We start from the raw sequence: 24,978 nt of genomic DNA, 5'->3' as shown, positions 1-24,978 counted from the left end.
GAATAGCTGCCTTCAGCTTTCAAATATAACTGTGTTTTTTGTAATCAGTTATCTACATGCCTGCATGTACGTTATGCCCATTCATCATGTTTTTGTTTGTTTTCAATAATATGAAATGTACCGTCAACCTCGAATGTCCTTTACTTATCCTTATATATTCACAAGTCTTTTATAGACATGGCTTAGACGCACTTCTGCACAATGAATCTTATAAATATAGTGTCAGTTATTACAAAAAAATGAGGACCTCCCTGAAAAAAATGGGTATACTTTATGGGTTTAGCATGCGAAACTGTAATGAAAAACGTTAATGACGTCTCTGTTGCAAGAAAAAAAAAATTCTGATGCAACCCAGTGTTATCATCTCTCCATCTGCACCTACCTTTTCTTCTCGCCTTGATTCGCCTCCTCTTCCTCTTTTAATTTCCTTCCAAAACATCTTTTTATTACTTTCAAAATTTTCTGTCATACTCTTACCCCTTTTCACATCTGCTCTCCTCTTTGCTTCCTTTATCTTATGCTTAACTTCCCTTCTCTTTACTTTGTACCTCTCATACGATTCCCTCGTCCTAATTTGTAGCCAATCTATAAATGCCTGCTTCTTCTCTTCTACCCTGCACTGCTTCTGCAGGAAGTTTATTCCATTCATTTACTACACTGTTGGCGATGTTGTTTTTACTCACTTCCAAATGAAATCTACTTCCTGACATTTTGAGACCATTATTTCTTGTCTTATTTGCATTCAGTGCACAAATTTTGTCACTTTCGATGTTGTCATTTTCCAGAATCTTAAAGACTTCAAGACCTGTATCAAACGCACCGTGGCCTTCCTGAACCCCGGGTCCCATACAGGAATCGAAGTCAAGGACCATCTTTTGCACAGGAAACTCAGGTTACTAAAGACAGGTGGTCTTTACAAGTGTTTTACTTTAAAAAGGTTAAAAAAAATACAATATCACAAATAGGCACAAAAGGCATAGCTTAACATAACGGCTCAGTGTCCCTTGCACGGTAGCCCAGTCTATTTCATTAAAAATATATATACATACCATTTCTTTGGGCTAACACTCAGAAAGACAGGGTTCGGACAAGACTTCAGCGGCTAAGAAGTGTGTCATATATATACTGTATATATATATATCAGTAAGGGATCCAGTGGATCATGTAGGGATCTGAGGATTTCTCAGAGATGAAAGAGACAAACAGACAACTGGAAATGGCTGTTTCATGTCAATAAATGTTATTCAACATATAAGTTTTATGGTGTTAAGGAAAGTATACGGTAAGATTCCATGAACAAATTCGTCAGGAATCATTAGTAAAGCAGCCGTTTTGAGCCGAGATCCACGGGGGTTCCTTCCCATTTCAAAGGGTTACACATCGATCACTCGGTTGCTACTGTTTTCTTTTTAAAAGAGACCCGTGCTTCTACACACCGATGATAAGATTAACAGTTGATCAACGCATTAAAAAAATCTCCCAGTGAAGTTCTGAAATAGCATCACAAAATAGGCTTCAGTGAGAAAATGGACAGGCAACTCACGGCTCTTGATAAAGTGCGACCTTATCATCTAATCCCGTGACTCCCAACAGATTTGTTCATGAGTGTATTACTCATGGAATGTGTGACTTACCATGGGAAACATTACAAACCGCCTAGGGTCCAAGAACTCCCCCGGTTGAGAACCCCTCAATCTGGTACGTCAACATGAAAGGGAAGGACTGATACATGGCCTCTGCATTTACTGATGTCGAGCTAAAATTCGGGGTGAGAAACTCCGCTCTCACTTAAGCGCAGTCTCATTTCGTCAAGCAGCGCTTGAAGACGCATCCCATCACTACTGTTTGAGTCCATCGGAGCAATGAGGTTCTCCAGATTTACAATGTAGCTATTCATTTCTTGTCTCATCTGCTGTAGTTTCTTGTTCATATTCTGGACTTCATTCTGGAGCTTCGATTCTTTTGCTCTGTTTTCGTCTACTTTGCACCGGAGTGCGCGCGTCGTCTTGACAGCCTTTTTATTTTCCGACTCCAGGATTTCGCACGTCTGCTTAAGGGCTTCAAGTTCTCTAGAAAAGAAAAGTGGATATGAAACGTAAGCAAAGACAGTGCAAAAGCATGGTGTCTACAAATATCTCAACATAGTGTGCCAAGTCCCTGGGCAGGGGAGGTGATAAAAACACTATATTTATGCCTGACCGACCCATATACTGTATATATATATACTGTATATATATATATATATATATATATATATATATATATATATATATATATGTGTGTGTGTGTGTGTGTGTGTGTGTGTGTGTGTGTGTGTGTGTATGTATATACATATACATATATATATATATATATATATACATACATATACATACACACACACATATATATACGCCTCAGAATGCTGTGAGAGACAACATAAAAAAAATTATCTAACAGTATTCATTTTTCATATGGTGGTGAAAGTGGCGATCGAAGCGACTGAATACAAAGGATTACAAAGGAAGAGCATGCCGACAGGAGACCTTTTGGTACACAACTAGGTCGGATGCAGAAAAAATAAACAAATAGCTAAATGAATAAAATAAATCAATTATGATAGATAATAAACAAACAGAAAAATAACAATCATGAATAATACATGAATGAATACAATAAACAGATAAATAAAAGTACATACATACATATACCAAAGGCTTTTCCCCCCTTACACGGAGGGTAGCCAAAAAGAAAAAGGCATAGAAAACACTCCCACCCATTCCATTTCCAATATATTCCACTCCCCTCCCTCTTATCTTGGCACCTCCTGGATGACGGGTCATCCCTGCTTCCTGTCTACTGTCCTGGGTCAGAAGCAGTGTCTCAAGACACAGCACATCCACAGCAAGGCCGCTTCATAAATTCGGCGACCCCCCCCCCCTCCTCTCCGTCCCCTCATACAGAAAAGGAGACAGGGAGAAATCCCTTCGGGCTGCGTCAATTTTTTTCTCATACATACTTCCTCACCCCCCATCTCCCACCCACTCCCCCTCATACATCACAGCATTATCCATAAACAACCCTTCTCCATTCACCCCTATCTTCTGTCCTCTCCCGTCCTTCCTCCACAGACATTCCTCTCTTTTGTAATGCCCCTTTCACCCCATCCATCCATCTCATCCTAGGACGCCCCCTCATATTCCTTCCTTCCACCTTTGCCTTTCACAATTCTTTTATTAATCTTCCTTTGATCATTCTTTCCATGTGTACAAACCATACTAATACTCTTTCATCAACCCTATCTCCCAGCTCCCTTTCCACCCCTGTTCTCCTCCTCATTTCTCGCTCTATCTAGCTTAGTAGTCCATATCATACTTCTCAGACATTTCATCTCAAACACATTCAAACTCCTTCTCTCTTCCTCTCTTATGTTCCATGTTTCTGCCCCAAACAGTGCTGTCAGCACAATCACTCCTTCATATAACCTCCTCTTAGCATCTATTCCCAGATGTCTATTTCTCATTACACTCTTTAATCCACCAAGGCATTTACTCGATTCTCTCTATCTACATTCTACCTCCACCCCCACTCCTCCCTTTCCTGCCACATTCGCACCCAAGTATCTAAAACTATCCACTTCCTCCAGTCTTTCACCCTTAATGCAAACTTCCAGCCTGCTGTCACTCTCTCCCCTTGTACATCTCATCACTTTACTTTTGCCCACATTTATCTTCAGCTTCCTTCTTTCACACACCTTCTCAAACTCTGTCACTAACTTCCTCAATCCCTACTCTGATCCTGCTACAAGCGTAGTGTCGTCCGCAAACAACTGGCTCACCTCCCACCTTTCTCCATTGTCTTTAACCATCTCCAACCCCTGACCCACTACCCTTGCATTCAACTCTCGCACCACCCCATCCATGTAAAGATTGAACAGCCAGGGCGACATCACACATCCCTGACGAATTCCCACCTTTACCTCAAACCATTCACTCTCTCCATTTCTAATCCTAACACAAGCTCTACTACTCTCTTAAAAACTCTTGACTGCTCTTAACAGCATTCATCTTATCCCATATATGTGCAGTACCTCACAGTGCCTTCCTGTCTACCCTGTCGTAAGCCTTTGCCAAATACATAAATGAAAAAAAAAATCCTTATAGCTTTCCCACATGTCTGTTTGTCTTACCACAAGAATCTGATCTATACAACCTCTACCTGTCCTAAAACCACACTGTTCCTCACCAATTACTCCTTCTGTTCCTCTCCTAACCCTCTCAATCAAGACCTTCCCATAAGCCTTCCCAACTACACTCAACAAGCTGATCCCTCTGAAACTACTACATTCACACTTGTCCCCTTTTCCCTTGTAAAGCGGAACTATACAGGCACTCCTCCAGTCCTCCGGCACTCTATCCTCTCTTAAACAACCATTAAATAACCTCACCAGCCACTCCACCATAACCGTACCTCCTTTCTTCAGATATTCTGAATGGCACCCATCCAAACCAGGTGCCTTACCTGCACTCATCATCTTAACAGCTGCTTTCACTTCATCCTTCCCTATTTCTCCTTCATTTTCCTCACTCATCACTCTCATTTTCTTAGCGTTCCCCACTGCAACTACCTTTCCCTCTCTATCCTCCTTCACATTTAGCAACTCCCTAAAATACTCTGGCCACCTTCCTCTCACTGTCTTCTCTTCCATTATCATCTCTCCATCTCCACCTTTTACCTTTTCTTCTCTACTTGATTCGCCTCCTCTTCCTTTTTTAATTCCTTCCAAAACATCTTTTTATTACTTTCAAAATTTTCTGTCATACTCTTACCCCTTTTCACATCTGCTCTCCTCTTTGCTTCCTTTATCTTATGCTTAACTTCCCTTCTCTTTACTTTGTACCTCTCATACGATTCCCTCGTCCTAATTTGTAGTCAATCTATGATTTCCTGCTACTTCTCTTCTACCCTGCACTGCTTCTGCATGAAGTTTATTCCATTCATTTACTACACTGTTGGCGATGTTGTTTTTACTCACTTCCAAATGAAATCTACTTCCTGACATTTTGAGACCATTATTTCTTGTCTTCTTTGCATTCAGTGCACAAATTTTGTCACTTTCGATGTTCATTTTCCAGAATCTTAAAGACTTCAAGACCTGTATCAAACTCCCTTGAGTCTACGTTTCTTTAGGGAAAAATACCGCAAAATGTTTCCTTTAGTTTTTGGTCATTTGCGCAGAAGATGAAAGGGAAGGAAGAGGAGGAAGGAGAGGAGAAAGTTGGGAGGGAGTGGGAAGTGAAGAGGGAATAGGAGGGGAGTAGGACACGAAGGAGAGGGAGGTAGTTAAGAAAGGAGACGGGTAAGAGAATGTAGAGACGCTGGGCCGCACAAGTTTACGTACACGGGCTATATCTTTTCGTCCAAGAAGATAACTTTATTGTGGAAACCTATGTATACTATTATCTATAAAAGGTAGAGGGGGACGGGAGCAAACGATAAGTGACGTTAGGTGATGGGGGAGGGGGGGGGACTGGAGAAGAAAGGGGTGTTGCGGGACGGGAAAGGTGACAAGAGATGCTGCATCCCATTCCAAAGCACTTATAGCGATAGTAAAGATACTTTTTTTTTTTTTTTTTTTTTTTTTTTATTTTTTTTTTTACTTTAATAACACAAACCTATGGTGCCAATGGGGAAGGAGGGAGGGAGAGATAAAAAAAAAATATGATGCAATTGAGAACACAAGGCTAAGTTATTTAGGTAAGGTAGAGAGGTCGAAACAATGGGTCTTCGAAACATAGATGGGTCTTCATCAAATGAATATAAACGCCTAGCACCACCACAATAAACAAAAACAGTTTTAAAACGCAGATAAAGAGTTAATCGAGACATAGAAACTTACATTCCTTTTAAGGACAGACGTCCCCCAAATCAGGCTCGCCCAAAGTGGCTCGACAAAGAAACTGAAAAAGTATTGCTAAAAAGAGACAGGCTTATAAGAAATATGAGTGCTCGGGTGCATCTAATGACTATGAAAGTTATGTATCAATACAGACAGATTTAAAAAAGACAATAAGAAAAAGAAAACGACAATATGAAATGAACATCGCTGATAAATCCAAAGAGAATCCCAAAGAATTCTATAGTTACATTAGAGATAAAAAGGTTGTTAGGAATCACATTGGTCCACTATTATCTGCTGACGGTCAACTTGAATATTCAAATGAAGGAATGTGTAATATCTCAAACAATTATTTTAGCTCGGTATTCGTAAACGAAACACCTCAAAGTGAATTCCAAACTGAAACCTGTGAAAAGTCTGGGGTAATCTTACTACGGTAAATATAACAAAAGAAAAAATTAAAAGGTGTATAGATAAACTCAAAGTTAATAAAACACCAGGGCCTGACGGTTGGCATCCAAGAATCTTAAAGGAAATGAAAAATGAGATTGTTGTTCCATTAGAAATTATTTTCAAGAAATCCATCATATCCGGAGATGTCCCAAGAGAATGGAAGCTAGCTAACCTTACTCCCATATTCAAACAAGGTGACAAAAAGAAACCAAATAACTATAGGCCTATAAGTTTGACTTCGATCGTAGGAAAAATAATGGAAACTATCATCAGAGATGATATCGAATATCATTTAGAAAGTAACCGTTTGATAAATGATAGCCAGCATGGTTTCAGACGGAAACGTTCTTGCGTGACTAACTTACTCGAATTCTACAAAACAGTTATCTCGAATTATGACAAAAGAAACAATATAGATTTAATATATCTAGACTTTGCAAAAGCTTTTGATACCATCCCACACGAAAGACTACTTACTAAATTAGCTTTGCATGGAATAAGTGGTAGCCTATTAGGTTGGACTAGTAATTGGTTGAAAGGTCGAAAACAGAGTTGTTTATATGGAAAAACTTCTGGATGGAAAAGTGTTGCAAGTGGAGTTCCTCAGGGTTCCGTTCTTGGGCCACTTCTATTCATAGTATATATAAATGATATAGACCATGGACTAAAATCTACTGTTTCCAAATTTGCTGATGATACAAAACTGTGCGGAGTGGCAAATGATCACTCAAACCAATTAGATATTCAACAAGATTTAGATCAATTACAGCAATGGTCTGAAAAGTGGCTAATGAAATTTAACACAAGTAAATGCAAGGTAATGCACATAGGTAAAAATAACAGTAAGTACGATTACAAGTTCTTTGGAAATTCGTTAACAAAAGTGGATAGTGAAAAAGATCTCGGCGTAATTATCAGTAACGACCTCAAATCATCCAAGCAGTGTATTTCAGCCTCTGAGAAAGCAAATAAGATTCTGGGATTGATTGCGCGATCTTTTGATTTCAAAAGTCCATCACTCATTAACAAGCTATATAAATCGTTAGTTCATCCACATTTGGAATATGCTGTTTCTGCATGGTCACCGAATCTCATGTAAGACATTGACAGACTGGAAAAAGCACAACGGCGAGCCACAAAACTGATTCCAAATATCAAAAATAAATCATACGAAAATCGACTTAAGCACGTGAATCTGTTTTCCCTAAAAAAGCGTAGACTCAGAGGTGACTTGATACAGGTCTTTAAGATTTTAAAGGGAATTGACAACATCAAAAGTGACAAAATTTTCACATTGAATGAGAATCAGACAAGAAACAATGGTCTCAAACTGTCCGGAAATAGATTCAATTTGGAAGTAGGTAGAAACAACTTTTCCAACCGTGTAGTTAATGAATGGAATAAACTTCCTGCACAGGTAGTGCAATGTAGTTCAGTTCGAAGCTTTAAGAATCATTTAGATAAATACCTAAGTAAGATGCTGTAATGATTATAATTTATGTTATATTATTTGTTTTTGTTTTGTTATAATTTGTCTGTCTGATTTTCATTTATTATTAGTTATATGTCAATTTATAATCATTTACTACCTGTATTTACCTTTTTGTTTGTTATTCAACTATACCTATGCATTTATTTATGTATTTCATTTGTTATTTTTACATTATTATAGTTTTAATTTATTATTAATATGATTTTTTTTTCTTTTTTTTTTTGCATCCGACCTAGATATGGATCAAAAGGTCTCCTGTCGGCATGCTCCGCCTTTGTAATCCTTTGGTCGAGATTTTTATTATCATTCCACTTCCTAAGGCCCTTTAAATCTAGATTTGCTGGGAAAATAGGAAATATGCTCTTGATTTAACTGAAGCAGCCCTACTTGCCGATCAACTTTCAGTATTGAACAGTCTGAACGTACAGCGGGGAAGCAATTTTGTAAAGCCATCAGTAGGTTCCTTTGCCACTCCCGATGATAAGCAGGCAGGAAAGACCTCTATCCCTACCCCTTTCTCCTCCCATTGTAACTACTGTATAAATCTGGCCATCACATCACTCGATGCCAAGAGCCAGGTTGCAGAATTTCAAAATGCCCTAGTGGGTCGAAAGCACCTACCAGTATAATGGACAAAAATCTTACGGTTCTCATAAACCAGTGACCCATGTAGTGAAAGGAACTTTTTCTCCCCGTGAAGATGCCTTTAAAGATTTCAAGTCCCATGGTGAAATCTCCACTGATGAGAAAAGCCCCCTTTTCCTTATTACTATCTTTCGAGACACTGGAGTAGCTCAGTCCATAGTGAGCAAACAGGCTTTGCCCGAGATAAATAAGATGACAGGAAGGAAAGTAACTGTAAGTGATTTATCCTCTACCCAGTCCATCGAGTTAGCTCGAGTCTTTTTAAAGTGTGAATTGTTTCAGAGAGAAGTTGGCGTCTGGAAAAACTCTATGCCTGTCCTCGGGGTTGATCTCATCCTAGGAAACGATCTAGCTAGACCTATGATTGTTCCTCCTCCAGATATTATAAAGTTCCCTGGTGACAAGACCCTTACTGTCGTGGAAGATCACCTTCACCATGACATTTTTTCCCCTGTGCGCAGTCACCCAGATCTCAAACTCCCCTCTCTGATAGTAAAGTGTCTCATAAATTTGATCTCCCCAACCAAATAAGTTCCCCAGAGAACTTAATCAAAGCTCAACACGATAATCCCACCTTAAATAATTTCCATAGACTAGCGGTCGATTCTAGAGAAAAAGGTCGACCATTTCCCAGGTTACTACTACCAGAATGGTATTTTGATGAGATGTAGCAAACCTTCCAATTGCTCTGACCATGATTCTTGGGCAGAGGTCCACCAGATATTTACCCCTTTATCTATCAGAACTCAAGTGATTGAAATAGCCCATGATGGAGCTGGAGGACATATGGGAGTCAGTAAAACTTTTAACAAAATTGATAAGCATTTCTTCTGGCCAAGTTTAGAAAAGACAATCTCAGAATATGTGAACTCTTGCCACATTTGCCTAATGGTGGGCAAGCCGAACCAGAAAATTCTCTAGGCTCCCTTAAATCCCATTCCAGTTCTAAATGAACCTTTTGACAGAATTATTATAGACTGTGTTAGACCCCTGCCTAAGACCAATAAGGAAAATCAATTCATTCTTACTGTCATGTGGCCATTAACAAGGTATCCTGAAGCTTTCCCTCTTAGGAAAATAAATGCCAAAGTTATAGCTGACACCTTATTGAAATTTTTTACTCAAGGAGGATTGCTGAAAGAAATTCAGTCCGATCGAGCAACCTCTTTGCCAGTATCCTAAAGGAGCTAGGTATTTCCCAAATCCTGTCTTCTGCTTCTCATCCGGAAACACAAGGGCCATTAGAACGTTTTCATCAATCTCTCAAGTCAATGCTCAAAAAATATTGCAATCAATCTTCTTCGGATTGGGATGAGGGGTTACCAGTAATGCTGTTCGCGGTCAGAGAGACGGTTCAACAGTCATTGGGATACTCTCCCTTTGAACTGCTCTATGGGCGCTAGATAAGAGGGCCCCCTCAAGGTTCTAAATGAACAGTGGTGCCAGGAAACTCCTCAATATCCTAACCAGACAGTGTATCAGTTCTTGGATATGTTAAAAATCAACTGCACATAGTAAGAAGCATTGCCTTGAAAAATTCAGACCTCTCAATAAAAAATGAAGACTCATTTTGATAAAATGGTTAAAGTAAGGAAATTCAACCCAGGTGATAAGCTACTTCTGTTATTACTAGTCCCAAGGACCCATCTTTCTCTCAATTTCCAGGGTCCATATGTAGTTTCTCATCGGGAGGATCAGTAAAATCACGTAGTCCTCACTCCTGACCGTCGTAAAGTCTCTAGACTTGTTCATATCAATCTAATGAAAGAGTACGTCCGTATAAAGCCTACTTATGTACTAGAGACCAGTATCATGCTTTGTAAGATCCCCCCCCCCTTACCGATGATCCTAACTTTCGAGAGACCGATACGACTGCTCTCAAGTCCAACTCTGCCCTCCTTGAAGACCCTAGTAAGTGTCTTGGGTACCTTGATGAAACGAAACGGGAAAGCATAGTTCGGTTATTCGAGAAACACACCTCCGTCTTCTCGGAGAAACCAGAACTGTGCACCACCATTACTCATGACATAGAACTGCATGTTAATACCCTTCCAATCCGCCATATCCCTTATCGCCTCACCCCCAACAAGGCAGAGATGCAGAAAGAAGTGGCCATACCTGTTAGAGAACGGACTTCCTGAACCTAGCTGCTCCCCCTGTGCATCACCGGCGCTTCTAGTTCCAAAGAAAGGTGATGACGAGTGGAGGCGCTGTGTCAACTACCGGAAGCTCAACGCGGTGACAGTCAAGGACTGCTACCCATTACCCCGTATCGACGCCCTCGTGGATCAAGTGGGAAAAGCTCCTTTCATCTCTAAGGTGGATCTAATTAGAGGCTACCACGAAGTCAGATTAACCCCAAGAGACCAAACCTTACCCTTCTTTATAACCCACTTCGGCCTTTTTAACTTCCTTGTTCTCCCTTTTGGTCTGTGCAATGCCCCTGCCACCTTCCAACGAGCTACTAATTATACTATCGCTGGCCTCCCTGACACTTTTGCTTATCTAGACAATATTATTGTTTTAGCAGATACCTGGGGAGAACACCTCCGCAAGTTGGACGCCTTTCTTGATCGACTCGTCACCACTGGATTCATCTCCAACCTGTCAATATCATACCTGGGACATGAGGTGGGAAACGGACAGTACCGACCTAAGCAGGCGAACGTGGAGGCTATCCTGAACTTCCCTGTACCCTCCAACCGGAAATCTCTCCAACAGTTCTTGGGGATGGCGACATTTTACTGCCGTTTCTACCGCAACATTTCCTCCATTGCGGCCCCTCTCACAGGCCTCACCAGTCCCAAGGAGAAAATCGTCTGGTCTCCAGCCTGCCAACGCTCCTTCGAGACCCTTCGGCAGTTCTTGAGTAGTGAACCGGTTGAAGATCCCTGACTACTCCCAACCCTTCGTTCTCCACGTAAACGCATCGGGAGAAGGGATAGGAGGAGTCTTGCTGCAGGCAGGTGACAGCACTCGGGCTTTGCATCCCGTGTGTTACTACTCCGCCAATCTACTACCCTATCAGCGATCATATTCTACGGTGGAGAAGAAGGCGTTAGCCCTCGTCTCTACATTCAAACATTTCGAGTGTTATCTGACGTATCATGGTCATGTAACGCTCGTCTACTCCGACCACTACCCTCTTACCTTCATCGAGAGGGCCCGTCACTCCAATCAACGAGTCCTCCGGTGGGCCCTTGTCCTCCATGCCTTCAACTTTCGCGTGGTCCACATCAAAGGAGAGGATAACATCCTTGCAGACACTCTGTCTAGGGGAGCGACCAGCCTCCTAGACGATTCACGGTGACTAAGAACTCCCTAGTCCAGCTGCCCCCCGTTACGCTGGACTTCCGGAGGGGGGTGTTATAGCCAACCATGAATCGAATGCAACTTTCAAATCTCCCGTTTGCTACGATCGAAGTTTTGAAGCCGTCTCGTCCAACGTTGTTCATACGTACGACAAACGTACCACATACGTTCGGCTTCGAAGCATGCCCATGAATCGCCACGTCATTTCCCCACTCGACTATATAAAGGGGACAGGTCCCGAGCCGACCCTCTCTTATCTTCTACCGCCCTATGGATTTCACCTCCTTGATCTCACCCCTTCGACGATGTTGATCGTTACACCCACGTATAAATTTGCAAGTATAATGAAGCCTTATCTTGGACTTATAAGTAATTTTTCTATTGTATGTGTTTAGTTGGGAAAGTATACTTATGTTATATCTCCCAGTGTACTGTGAGTTGTATGTACGTAATTGTAAAAACGGCAAATCTTTATCTTTTCTTTTGTCTTAAATATATATCATTTAAGTTTCGTGCAGACTTCCATATCAACCAACCTTCCTTATAACCTTGCTTACATCCCAGTCTTATATGAACTGTTAATCGAAACGTACCGTCATCTACCTGTAATCTCTATACGTTTGGCAGTACTGTGTTTCAAGTGTTGGTGTGAGGTTGTGTAGTGCGCATTTGTGCGACAATAAGTTTGTGATACTGTACAGTAGCGTACCAATCATTCACCTTCACAATGCCAAGAAAATGTATAAACTACCTACAGTAGACAATTTTTGCTTTATTTGAGGTGTACTAATATTCAAGTCACAAAGACGTTTCACGCCATTGATCAAAAAGTGTTATGAACATTTTGGCTGCAAAGTGGGGGACCAGGATAAAAGTTGGGATCCTCGTGTGTGTTGTGTAACCTGTGCTAGGCTTCTCACTGCATGGGCGGCGAAAGGTTCACGCCATATGCCTTTTGCCATCGCTATGGTTTGGAGAGAACCAAAAGATCATACTTCAGATTGCCACTTCTGCATTACAAATATAAAAGGTATAACATCAACATCCAAATATATTGTAAAATATCCCAATTTATCATCTGCTATGAGACCAGTACCTCGCAGTCAAGACTTTCCTGTACCTGACCCTCCAAAACAAGTGGAACTAAGTGATGATGAGTCAAGTGTAGAGTTTATGGAAAAAGAAACAGATGACATGGACTTTCAGCCAATCTTTTCTTCAAGTGAACCACATTTATTGTGTCAGGGAGATCTGAATGATCTTGTGCGGGATTTAAACTGGTCAAAAAAGCACTCTAAACTTCTTGCTTCTGGAATCTTCTCCAGAAATAATTCAAAGTTAGTTATCATAAGCGACATTGTGATTTTGAAAATTGTTTCTCCCTTGTGGGTGGTGTGGTGTTTTGCAAAGATGTACATTCTGTTATAGAGGAATTTAACCATAAATATAACAGAAATGAGTGGCTCTTGTTTACTGACTCTTCAAAACTGAGCCTGAATGTCTTGCTCCACAATGGAAATGGGTTTTCTTCTGTTCCTCTGGCCCATGCACCTAACATGAAGGAAACATATGAGAGTATGAAGCTTCTACTGCAAAACAAGTATAAAGAACATGAACATATATACTAAAGGCTTTTTCCCCCATACATGGGGGGTAGGCAAGAAGAAAAAGGCATAGAAACCACTCCCACCCATTCCATTACCTACATATTCCACTCCCCTCCACCCTCCCTCTCATCTTGGCACCCCCCTGGATGACGGGTCATCCCTACATCCTGTCCTCCCCTGGGGCAGAAGCAGTGTCGCAAGACACAACACATCCACAGCAAGGAGAAGGCAGGGAGAAATCCCTTCGGGCTGCGCCAAATTATTTCTCATACATATTTCCTCACCCCCCATCCCCCACCCACTCCCCCTCATGCGTCACTGCATCATCCATACACAACCCTTCCCCATTCACCCATATCCTCTGTCCTCTCCCGTCTTTCTTCCACAGATATTCCTCTCTTTTGTAATGCCCCTTTTACCCCATCCATCCTTCTCATCCTGTGACGCCCCCTTATATTCACTCCTTTCACCTCTGCCTTCCACACTTCTTTTACTAATTTTTCTTCACTCATTCTTTCCATGTGTCCGAACTATCCTATTACCCTATATCCCAACTCCCTTTCCACCTCTGTTCTCCTCCTCACCTCATTTCTCACTCCAGCCTAGTAACCCCTATCACTCCTTCATATAACCTCCTCTTAGCATCTATTCCCAGATGTCTATTTCTCATTACACTTTTCAATCCACCAAGGCATTTACTCGCTTCTCTCAATCTACATTCTACCTCCACCCCCACTCCCTTTCCTGCCACATTTGCACCCAGTATTTAAAACTATCCACTTCCTCCAGTCTCTCTCTCTTAATGCTCACTTCCAGCCTGCTGTCACTCTCTCCCCTTGTACATCTCATCGCCTTACTTTTACCCACGTTTATCTTCAGCTTCCTTCTTTCACACACCTTCTCAAACTCTGTCACTAACTTCCTCAATACCTCCTATGATCCTGCTACAAGCCCAGTGTCGTCAGCAAACAACTGGTTTATTTCCCACTTTTCTCCATTTTCTTTAACCATCTCTAACCCCTGACCCACCACCCTTGCATTCACCTCTCGCACCACCCCATCCATGTATAGATTGAATAGCCAGGGCGACATAACACATCCCTGACGAAGTCCCACCTTTACCTAAAACCATTCACTCTCTCTAATCCTAACACAAATTCTACTACGCTCGTAAAAACTCTCGACTGCTTTTAACTGCTCTCACAGTACCTTCCTTTCTAACCTGCCATAAGCCTTTTCCTAATCCATAAAAGCCCAAAAAACATCCTTACCTTTTCCTATAGCTTTCTCACATATCTGTCTTACCACAAAAATCTGATGTACACAACCCCTACCAGTCCTAAAACCAAACTGTTCCTCACCAATTACTCCCTCTGTTCCTCTCCTAATCCTCTCAATCAAGACCCTCCATCCAACCCAGGTGCCTTACCTGCTCTCATCATCTTAACAGGTACTTTCACTTCCTCTTTCCCTATTTCTCCTCCATTTCCCTCTCATCATTCTCCTTTTCTTAGCGCTTCCCACTGCAACTACCTTTCCCTCCCTATCCTTCTTCACATTTAGCAACTCCTAAAATACTCTGCCCACCTTCCTCTCACTGCCTTCTCTTCCACTATCATCTGTCCATCTGCACCTTTTACCTTTTCTTCTCTACTTGATTCGCCTCCTCTTCCTCTTTTATTTTCTTTCCAAAACATCTTTTTATTCCTTTCAAAAATTTGTCATACTCTTACCCCATTTCACATCCGCTCTCCTCTTTGCTTCCTTTATCTATGCTTAACTTCCCTCCTCTTTACTTTGTACCTCTCATACGATTCTCTCGTCCTAATTTGTAGTCAATCAATGAAAGCCTGCTTCTATTCTACACCCTTCTTTGCCTCCTCATCCCACCACTCACTACTCTTCCTTCTATTTCCTCCCACCATCCTTGTTCCACACACCATCTTTGCACACCTTATGACTCCCTTCTCGAACCATCCCCATTCCTCCTCCACTCCTAGTTCTACTCTATTCTTTACTCCCTCCCACTCCTCTCTCAGCTTCTTATACTCATTCTCCTTTTCCCTCTCATTTAAGCAGTTCACTCTAAGTACCTCCCTACATTCTGCCCTTTTCATCTTTCTCCACTCTAAATCTACCTTCCACCAGAAAATTATCTGATATTCCCCCACTTTCTTCCCTTAGAACATGTACATCCTTAACTCTTCCTACCATACTCTTGGTCACCACTATATAGTCCATTAACGCTCTATCTGCCAACCTTCCATCCACCACCCTCTCCCATGTGTACTTAAGCTTGACTTTCTTTCTAAGCACTGTGTTTGCTATTATCAACTCTTTTTCAAGACACATGTCCACCATCAATTCTCCACTACGATTTTTACCAAGAACTCCATACTTCCCAATCACTCCGTCTATTGGTTCGTTTCCTACACTAGCATTAAGGTCTCCCAATACAACTACATTGACATTTCTCCCTAATCCCTCTATGCACTCATTTAAATCTACCCAAAACGCCTCCCTTTCCTCTACGTTCTTCTCACTACCAGGCCCATACACATTTACAAAAACCCACATCTCCCTTCCCAGCTTCACCTTCATATACATCAACCTTGAAGAAACCTCCTTCCACTCCACTACCCCCTTACCTATCTCTTCACTTACTAATATAGCCACCCCTTCTCTCCCTTGTCCCCTCTTCACTCCTGAGTACCTTCCAACTACACTCCCAAACTCACACTCGCCCCTACCTTTCATTTTAGATTCACTCAAAGCCAGCACATCCATCTTTCTTCTCGCATACTACCTATCTCTTCCCTTTTACTCTCATCTGTACCACATCCATGCACATTAAAAGACCCAAACCTTAGGGTACTGGTTGGAAAACTCCCAGATTCTCTTATGCCTTTCCTTTTTTTTTTTTTTTTAAGAATGTCCCCTTCGAGGTTACAGGTAGGACTCCTTATCCCATCCCCCGTCCCGTTTTTTGTCGCCTCTTACGACTCAAGTGGGAAGACTTGGTGGTAGCATTCTTTTTCCCCCACCACACGGTAGGCAAAAAAAAAAAAAAAAAAAAAAAAAAAAAAAAGGGGGGGGGAATGAATATTCAGATAAATAGCAAAGGACAGTAACAAGGGGTTGGGGGACATCATAACGGAGGGACAGTCGTAGTATAAGTGTCATCATTTCTCAATGAACATAGTTTTCCTCTATCACAGACACAACGATGTGTGACTCTGGTCCGTAGGGGTGCCTCATATAGACCCTTAAGTATCAACAACATGCTACTTTGCCACAATAACATGCAGCCAATATCCCAGGTTACTTAGATGAAGAAAGCAAAGGGGACGTGAAATGCAATAATAGGAACAGGAAATTTGAAGCACTTATATACTATATATATATATATATATATATATATATATATACATATATATATACACTGAGTTAAACACGACAGCATTTTGGCACTGATTAATCTTCTTACTGAGATTTTCAATTTTTCTCACAGGTCTCATTTCAGGAGGGTGGGCAAATACAAGCCTTCCATAGTCTTCCATATATAATTTGACGTTTTGACTTTAGAGAGTCATGTAATGAAAATTGCCCGCCGGACATATGCCCTTATAACGCCTTTCTTATAATTACGAGAACATTAACCAATACCGTTTATGCATTTTCCGCTATCGGTGGGCTTGCGATATACCATATTTTTAAAGTTATTAGATGTCGCATCCACCAAGACATCAAGAAAAGGGATCTTATTATTAACATTGAGCTCTGTAGAAAATTGTAGCCCTGAAATGGCTTGGAGATTAGATCTGAGCTCTTCTAGTAATTGTACGTCAGAAACACAAAGATATCATCAACATATCTCAGATATACATGCGGTTTCATGGTTAGGGAATGTAAGGCTTCAGTTTCTACGTGAGACATAAAGGCTTGAGCATAAAGGACTCCCAAAGGAGAGCCCATGGCAACGCCATCTATTTGGACAAAAAGTTAACCTTGAGGGCATTTGAATGGGGCTTCGGTAGTGCAAGCAAGAAGCATCTCCTTTATGATAGTTTTAGGCATTTTAGGTGGTGGTAGTGTCGGGTGATGGTAAACATAGTCTAGAATAATCTCAGTAGTTCTTAAAACTGGAATGTTCGTGAAGAGACTGTGGGCATCGAGGGAAGCCATAATTCCTGCGGGGTTGTTACTCCTTAGTACATCAATGAACTCGTCTGTAGATCTGAGTGAATAAGTGGTGGGGATAAATGGGGTAATTATATTATTCAAACGCATAGCTAAGGAGTATGTAGGGGTGGGGGTCTGAGAAATAATGGGCCTCAAAGGGTTACCAACCTTAAGGGTCTTGACATTTCCATAAAAATAACCAGGGGCATAAGCACCAGTAGTCAAATAAAATTTTAGGTTAATTCCCAGATTATTGCTGTGAATGCTGTTAATGGTGACCCAATAGGTGATTACGATAACTTAAAAGTAATTATATTCTATGACAACCCCCGTACCTGTTCCCTTGTTATGAAGAACAATCTGTCTGGCAAAGGCGGCATATCATCGAGAACCAATGTCATTTATGAATACCGCTGTACTACTGGGGACTGCGCACCCCGTAATTCTTCATACATTGGGTTCACGACATGCCAACTGAGTAGACGGTTGTCCCTACATTTACAACAAGGAGCAATTAAACAACACCACCTCCAATACCACCAGGATGTAATCGATAGGGAGACAATCGTGGATAATACCAGGATAGTTGCACACTGTGCCAAAATCAAGGAACTAAAAATGCTTGAAGCCATCCACATAAGGGAGAGAGCTCCAATTATTAACATTCAATGTAAAATGATTTCTGCCATCCCGCTTTTTAATTCTTCCACTAGATTTGGAGCCCAACAACAGCAACACCCACCTCCTTCCTATCCCCCTCCCCCTCCTACACCTCACCAACCCCCACATGACCAGCGTGGTGCCCCAGCGAGAAGACCTATCTTACTTGACTCCCCCCCTCTCCCTCCTCCTCCCCCTCCAAGACGAAGTGCCCGACTACGCAGCGGGTCACGACCTATCCAGCGTTCCCAAGCGGCCTATATTTAAACCCATGTTGTCTGTACATTATTGTCAATTGTGAATCATGTAGCTTTGAAAATTGTGACTTATCTCTTGTAACTATTCTGAATATGACTCTCTGAAGTCGAAACGTCAAATTAAATATGGAAGACTATGGAAGGTTTGTATTTGCCCACCCTCCTGAAATGAGACCTACTGTGAGAAAAATTGAAAATCTCAGTAAGAAGATTAATCAGTGCCAAAATGCTGTCGTGTTTAACTCAGTGTGTATTAGTGAGAATCTGCGCCCTAAATATACAATATAAAAAAAGAAATATATATATATATATATAATATATAAATATATAATATATATATATATATATATATATATATGTATATTCACGTGTGTGTATAATTTACATTTCGATGATACAAAAATCTATCTCTATCGCAAAAACTTGGAATTCGCTCTTTCCAGGATGCATTAAGCCACCTTTACAATTTTCTATCGACATTACTTTGAGTGTATATGTAGTCAAAGACCTACATCATCTAAGATACTGTATATATGCATATTCCAATCGAGTAATGGCAATGCATTTTTTATTACACCGCAGCTTCACATTCATAAACATATGCACGTGTACCACTCCAGAGTTCTCTGAGGGAATGAAGAAGCATACATATATGTATAATCAATTATGATACAAGTTGAAAGCAAACATATGAAGAGTAGAACATTTGTAGTGGTGTATGTGCCCCCAAAAACACAGTCCTGGACAGAAAATGATCATTCCAAAATATTAGAAGATACAAAATATGAATTAACTAATATACTGAAGGACAGAGGAAATACAGTAATTATGGGTGACTTTAATTCAAAAGAAATATGTTGGAAGGAAATGACAGTGAAGGGTGGAGAGGAACTCTGGGGCAACATCCTGCTCGAAATGACCATTGAATACACAATGACTCAGTGGATAAGGGAAAATACCAGATACAGAGGTAGTGAAGAACCATCAAGGCTGGATTTAATACTTACGACAGAGCATGAAATTATCGATAAAATTTACTACAAAACTCCGATAGGAAAGAGTGACCATGTACTAATAGAAATGATAAACATAGAACAGGAATACTAATGTACAACAAAACAAATTTTGAGAAACTCAAAAAATTCTTTCGCGACGCGAACTGGGAAAAATTCCTAAATGAAGAAACAGGGATGGAAGAGAAATGGAACATACTAAAACAAATTTATAATGAGGGAGTAAATAAATATGTACCACAACAAAAAGTGGAAAGACCATACATAAAAAGCTGGTACAACAAAAGGTGTAGTGAGGCTAAGGATAAAAGAGACAAAGCTTGGAAGATATGGAAAAGAGACAAGACAACAACCAAATGGCAAATGTACATCAAATTAAGAAACGAGTATGTAAAAATACGCAGAGATGAAAAGAGAAACTATGAAAAAATATTAGAAAATGCAAGGAAGAACCCAAACTATTTTACAGGTATGTTAATGGCAAACTGAAGAACAAACAAGAAATAGAAAAGCTGCGCCAAGGTAACATGAATATACAGAACTGGAAATGGCTGAGATTATGAACAACCATTTCAAATCAATATGAACAACAGAAAACTCACCTAACTGTGAGGAAATGGAGAAATAATGATAGAAATAATTGTAACACAGAAGGAAATCAGCGACCAAATCAAAACCCTTGACATCAGAAAATCACATGGTGCAGGCGGAATTGCAAATTAGATACTGAAAGAATGCATGGAAGAATTAACAGACAAAATATACAATATAATCAAATTCACACGCAAAGAAGGAAAAGTGCCACAGGACTGGAAGAAGGCAAACATTGTACCAATCTATAAGGGAGGAGACAAGGATGACCCATCAAATTACAGACCGGTCTCCCTGACAAGCGCAGTGGCAAACATTTGCGAAAAGGTAATCAAAAATAGATGGGTTAACATTTGGAAGAAAAAACTATACTGAATCCAAATCAATTTGGATTCAGATAAGGAAGATCATGTACAACAAACTTGATCTGCTTCTACTCAAGATTAATAGACATAATACAAGAGATGGTTGGGCAGACTGCCTTTCTGGACCTACAAAAGGCATTTGATAAGGTACCACACAATAAACTAATAAGGAGGATAGAATCAATAGGTGGCATCAGAGGAAAATTATTGGAATGGATGAAAGACTTCCTGACTGGGAGGAAAATGAGAGTCGTAATTCGAGACAAATTCTCAAATTGGGAAGAAATGATAAGTGGTGTCCCACAGGGATCAGTACTGGCCCCAATCATGTTTGCTATATACATAAATGACATGGACAAAGGAGTAGAGTGTTATATGAATTTCTTTGCAGATGATGCAAAAATACTAAAGAAAGTAAAAACGGAGGAGGATTGCAACTCATTACAACAAGACTTGGACAAGATCTGGAAATGGACTCAAAAGTGGGAAGTGAAATTCAATATCAAGAAATGTAGTATAATGGAATTTGGAAAAAGTAAAAACAGAATATCGAGAGATTATAAAATTGGTGAAGAAGAGGTCAAAAAGTAAACTCGGAAAAAGACCTTGGAGTGATGATCAGCAAAGACATGACACCGGATAAGCATATTAATAAAATAGTCGGAGAAACCTATAATTTATTGAGGTCAATAAAAGTGGCATTTGCCTATTTGGACAAGGAAATGATATAAAAAATTTAACTACACTAATAAGACCAAAACTCGAGTACGCAGCAACACTATGGACACCCAGTACCAAAAAGAATATAAAGAAGTTAGAAAGAATACAAAGAGCAACAACAAAACTGGCACCAACTCTTTCCAAAATGACATATGAACAAAGATTGTCCAAATTAGAATTACCAACTCTGGAACATAGAAGAGAAAGAGGACACTTACTGAAATATCTATAAAATTATGAAGGGAAAGGACATCTTAGATAAGAATGGCTTATTGAAATGGGACAATGGAAAAACAAGGACACGAAAAGGAACTAAAAAAAGATAATTACAGAAGAGATCTGAAAAAATAGCTTCCCACACAGTGATAGATGCTTGGAATCATACATTGGACAAAGAAACAGTGTGTGCAAAACACTATTCAAGATTTTAAGAAAAAAACTTGATGCTGATAGATACAAAGACGGGTAAGAGCATAGCACCCTTCCCGTATGATACAACTAGGTAAATACAAAGACCTACATCATCTAAGATACTATATATATGCATGTTCCAATTGAGTAATGGCATTGCATTTTTCTATTAGACAGCAGCTTCATATTCATAAACATATGCACGTGTACCACTTCAGAGTTCTCCGAGGGAATGAAGAAGCATACATATAATAATACATGCATATATACTTACTTTTTCTGGGCCTCTCTCCTTATACGTTGCTTCTTGGCGGGGTCAGTTTTCGCCCTTAGTTCGGGGTCTTCAGTCAGATCGTTCTTCTGCCATGCCATGACTTTGCGAGGTTTGCCCTTTTTTGTAAATCCTGGGTCGAAGGAGTTTATTCTGCTAGAGGAACTGTTGCATCCGGAGGAAAGTGTCTCCTGGACCCCTGCGGCTCCTGCCAAAGAATCACAAGAAGTTCCTCAACACCTCAAAGGCCACCAAGGCTAACGTCTCGAAATCGAACATGTAACTTCAAGACCGACAAAATTACTCATTTTAGAACCTTGCTTAGTACAAGAGTGAAAATGTTATGAGAAGAGTTACTCAATGTTCCTTGGCAAAGGTCAATGACATCGATTCTACTGTGCACAACCTTCCTGACACGAAACTATCCGTGATAGGCCATTCTAGACATTTGAAATTTAGATAGTAAAAAGTGAGAACGAGGCCTTTATTAGCATGACGTTTCACTTGTTAGAACTTTATCAAATACTTGATAAAGTTCTCACGAGTGAACCATCCTCACATGGCGTCTCTTTTGAAAGACTCAATAGGCAACTGGCAATTGCATACAAATCTAGACAGGCTGGAACAATATCTATGAATGTGCCTCACGAAATTTAACAATAGTAAGAGTAAAGTTATGTACTTTGGTAAAATAAAACACTAAAATAGTTTGGAAAAAAAAGTTAAAAGATCTTTATCATAGCACTGTAATCTTGCCTAAGAAAAATAAGACGAAAATTTATGGGTAACTCTCTTGAGTTCGCCATCTTTAACAAACTAGTTAATCTGTCCGTTCACCTTTGGAATATTTTATTTCTGAATGATCTCCAACCCTTTTGCAGACAGTGATGGGTTCGATAGGGGCATCGCGTTATTGATACTAAATATACGAAATCATGTGGAAACCAATTAAAATATTTGGGACTTCCACAAAGGTTCTCAGCATTTAAAAGGGTATCTATAACATCAAAACTGAAAATATTTTTACAATGAATAATAATCAGGGTTCGAGCAGTTGGGAAGATATAAATCCAGAATGAGATGGAGACAACTTCACTATGTGCTTATCAGTCAATGAATTGAATACCGTACTCCATGATACATGCAAAATTTCAAGAAAGTTTGCTGTAGTAGACAAACTACCTGGGAAACCGACTGAAAGCTTTCTTAATCATTTCATTCATCTACTTTTACATTTCATTTCCTATTCTACGCCCGGCCTCACTTTAAACCAGGGGTTCTCAAAGTGGTCGATATCGACCCCAAAGGGTCGATGAGACCATCCAAGGGGTCGACAAATAGCTAAGGGGTCGAAAGGGGGTCAGTAGATTGCTAGGGGGTCGAAAGGGGTCAGTTAATTACTATGGGGTCGAAAGGCAGTCTTTAAAATTAAATGGTTGGCATGAAATTATCCTGTTCTCCTCCCGTACTGAAAGAGTGAGAAAAATCAACCAACCAACATCTAATCTTAAAGAAAAACCAAGTCAGTTCACTCGAAAATCTTCCCCATTCTGTGCATGTAAGGAGAATCTCACATACACAACCACATCATGAATGAATATTATAGTAATATAAGAAAGAATATATAATATCACTCTTAAAGCTATTGGTAAATTATAAATATTTATCTTAAAACATGTTTATATATACGTATGGGAACGCAGTCGCCTTAATGAATGTTGACATTTAGGCCTTTTATGACGGATCAAAATGTGATGATAACACTATTGATAACTAAAATTATAATAATACTAACAATAATAAAATAATATAGATAATATTAATGATAAGAATGATAAAAATGATAATGATGATAAGGATAAAGATAATGATAATAATAATAATAATAATATTAACACTCATAATAATAATAATAATAATAATAATAATAATAATAATAATAATAATAAACTGACATAATTCGTGAATTAATAGTTTGGGGGTCTATAGAAAATGTTAAACTTTACTAGGGGGTCGATAAGCTGACATGTTTGGGAACCCCTGCTTTAGACCAATCTATCGACATGTGATTCTATTAGAAAAGCAAACTCAGACTTGCTTACCTACTGGGTCCAACTGAGAACGTCTCTCCTGGTCTAAGTCGAGGTATAGCCCCCGATCGTCCTCTTCTTCACTGCAACTACCATCTGACCCGACTGCTCCAGAGTATTCCAGGGTACTGCCGACTCCATGGGAACCTCCAATGGCTCCTGCGTATTCTGGGGTACTGCCGATACCATAGGAACCGACTGTTCCGGAGTATTCCGGGGTACTGACGATATCGTAGAAGCCCCCGATGTCTTCTGAGGTACTGCCGATACCATAGGTACCCCCAACTGCCCCGGAGTATTCTGGAGTATTACAGGTACTACTCAGCCTGAGGCAGCTGAATTGGCTACTGTCACAGAAGTAGGTAATACCGGACGACGAAACTTCATCTGGGTCTGATCCGTAAGCCCTGCCCGGGTTCGAATCATCCGATCCGCTGGTATGCCACGAGCTCATTGTCGCCCACCGGGTGCTTCTTGACTGAGCAGACGTTGGCTGTCGTATGCTCGCTTAGATCCTGTGACTGAGAGGGGCCAGCGGCAAAAGTTGCCAAGTTAGGATTTATTTTGGCATGTTTGAACGATTTAGTTTATTTATTTGCATTACTCTATTTTATATATTTTTTTCTATAAAGGGTTTGTAATTTTTACATTGTATTACGTTACCCACAAATCAACAGCGCTTTCATCTCCCATGACGAAATCGCATTCAATTCCTATTGCAACTAAAACATTGTAGATTTTTCAAATTTTGCTTGTACATTAAACAGACATCAGAATAAAAAAAAAAATGGAACAAACCTGGTGATGGAGAACAAACGGTCGTCTGTTCCCGTTAATATGCTTCTGTCGGGTGAGGCAGCGCGATGTTCTACATACACTCTCGCGTGCACAAATAACTTCAACTAGCCGCCGGACGAGCTTACATACACCGAGCAAGATGAATACACGTTTCGTTGCGGGAGAAAACGTTTTCGTCAGGAGGGCGTCGGCAGAGCGGCGCGGCAGCAGCAGCAGTAAAACTGCGTTGTAAC

General features: G+C 40.3%; 1 protein-coding gene across 2 annotated transcripts in view; it reads right to left on the bottom strand.

Moving 5' to 3' along the window:
- Positions 1 to 914: 914 nt before the first annotated feature.
- LOC143024636 (uncharacterized) overlaps positions 915 to 24,978 on the bottom strand; it is a 24,241-nt gene continuing 177 nt past the window's right edge. Inside the window, exons 1-4 of one of the 2 annotated variants that reach the window (XM_076183545.1) lie at positions 24,746 to 24,906; positions 23,960 to 24,468; positions 21,861 to 22,065; positions 915 to 2,069 (exon numbers count right to left, since the gene is read on the bottom strand). In XM_076183545.1, coding sequence (XP_076039660.1) covers positions 1,757 to 2,069; positions 21,861 to 22,065; positions 23,960 to 24,401 — 960 coding nt within the window. In that variant the 5' untranslated portion in view covers positions 24,402 to 24,468; positions 24,746 to 24,906 and the 3' untranslated portion in view covers positions 915 to 1,756. Of the gene's footprint in view, positions 2,070 to 12,598; positions 12,745 to 21,860; positions 22,066 to 23,959; positions 24,469 to 24,745 lie in introns of those variants that run through there. The other variant, XM_076183546.1, reaches the window with a different exon arrangement.

Source organism: Oratosquilla oratoria, chromosome 4 (assembly GCF_046742065.1).
Source record: "Oratosquilla oratoria isolate Oo_2021 chromosome 4, ASM4674206v1, whole genome shotgun sequence".
NCBI lineage: Eukaryota > Metazoa > Arthropoda > Malacostraca > Stomatopoda > Squillidae > Oratosquilla > Oratosquilla oratoria.
The sequence above is the reverse complement of the archived record's forward strand: the minus strand, read 5'-3'. Positions and strand labels throughout refer to the sequence as shown.